This window comes from Propithecus coquereli, unplaced genomic scaffold, assembly GCF_000956105.1.
Source record: "Propithecus coquereli isolate 6110/MARCELLA unplaced genomic scaffold, Pcoq_1.0 Scaffold35, whole genome shotgun sequence".
NCBI classification, from domain to species: Eukaryota; Metazoa; Chordata; class Mammalia; order Primates; family Indriidae; genus Propithecus; species Propithecus coquereli.
In genome coordinates, this window is record NW_012149174.1 from 8,861,966 (window position 1) to 8,863,140 (window position 1,175).

The 1,175-nt window shown below is 40.4% G+C and overlaps 1 protein-coding gene across 2 annotated transcripts in view; it reads left to right on the forward strand.

Moving 5' to 3' along the window:
• Positions 1-375: 375 nt before the first annotated feature.
• The window catches only part of PPP1R1C (protein phosphatase 1, regulatory (inhibitor) subunit 1C), a 155,222-nt gene continuing 154,422 nt past the window's right edge, over positions 376-1,175 (forward strand). Inside the window, exon 1 of one of the 2 annotated variants that reach the window (XM_012651179.1) lies at positions 376-743. In XM_012651179.1, coding sequence (XP_012506633.1) covers positions 663-743 — 81 coding nt within the window. In that variant the 5' untranslated portion in view covers positions 376-662. The remainder of the gene's footprint in view (positions 744-1,175) is intronic. The other variant, XM_012651178.1, reaches the window with a different exon arrangement.

The following is a 1,175-nucleotide window of genomic DNA, read 5'->3' on the forward strand; positions in this document are numbered from 1 at the left end:
ATCAGTCTAAACTAACCAGATGTCACAGCATAAATATAGCTGATATTATTGGTTGTGGCTTGTCCCCTATGGCCATTCATCTCTTTGGTGGCTGAGTGTTAAATAGCAAAGGTGTCTGACTTATAAGTTTCTACAAGAGAAATGAAATGATTCCATTCCCAAACCCTGCCCCCAACTCTAAAAACTTCCTGCTTGATGTTCATCAATAATGAATGGCCCATCCCTGCAATACTCAGAGGGAGCTTACATTGCACTTTTGAGCAGCCGGTTAGTAATGTACAGTGGATAGAGCCTTTCTTTCAAATCCCAGGGCAGCGGGTCCTTCAAGGCTAGCATTGCATTTTCAATTAGCTGCTGAGTGAATGCTTGGCATGTGTATTAGTGAAGAGGCACACAATTAGCTTATCGTTCCTTTCTGTATTGTGCTGAGAGGATCCAAGGGATTGGTAGGGGAACAGGCAAGCCAGGCATCACTGTGGATGTTGAGGAAGGGAGTTCCTCAAACCTCGGCATCTTCACTTGCTCGCTCTGGAATTACAGCTATTTATTACGAAGCACTCTGTGTGGCTTAGTGGAGTGTACCTGAGGAAACACATCCCGGACACCACTTGGGGTTAGTCTTTCTGAGCTCTTCACCTCTCTGACCAAGTCTCATCATTATCATGGAGCCCAACAGCCCCAAAAAGATACAATTTGCTGTGCCTTTATTCCAGAGTCAGATCGCACCTGAAGCAGCAGAGCAGGTAAGTGAAACAGGGTGGGGAGCAATTCCTGTAAGTGAGGTAATATTAACAGCCATTCTTGTTATGAATTGAAACGTTCTTTACCTTTTGAATTTGCCTAACTTTGTGACTTTTAGGGTATGTGAATAAGAAATAAGTTGGTTTCTACAGGTACTTGGACTCGAGTTACATTGGAGGAGCTATTGGCTAAAATGCAGCACTTTATTTGAGGCAAAATTAGTACCCCTTAGGTAAAAATGGTTACATTAGCAATTCAGATTTGGATTTATGAATCTGTTTTTGCACATTAAAATAACAGGTTCAAGATTTAGGGCAACTTAACAAAACTCTCAAAATTAGCAACATTTTATTTCATTATTTGTAAAATGAAATGATTGCTTTAACAATAAAAGCATTAAACCCTAGAATTATTTCAGATTATAGGCCTAATAT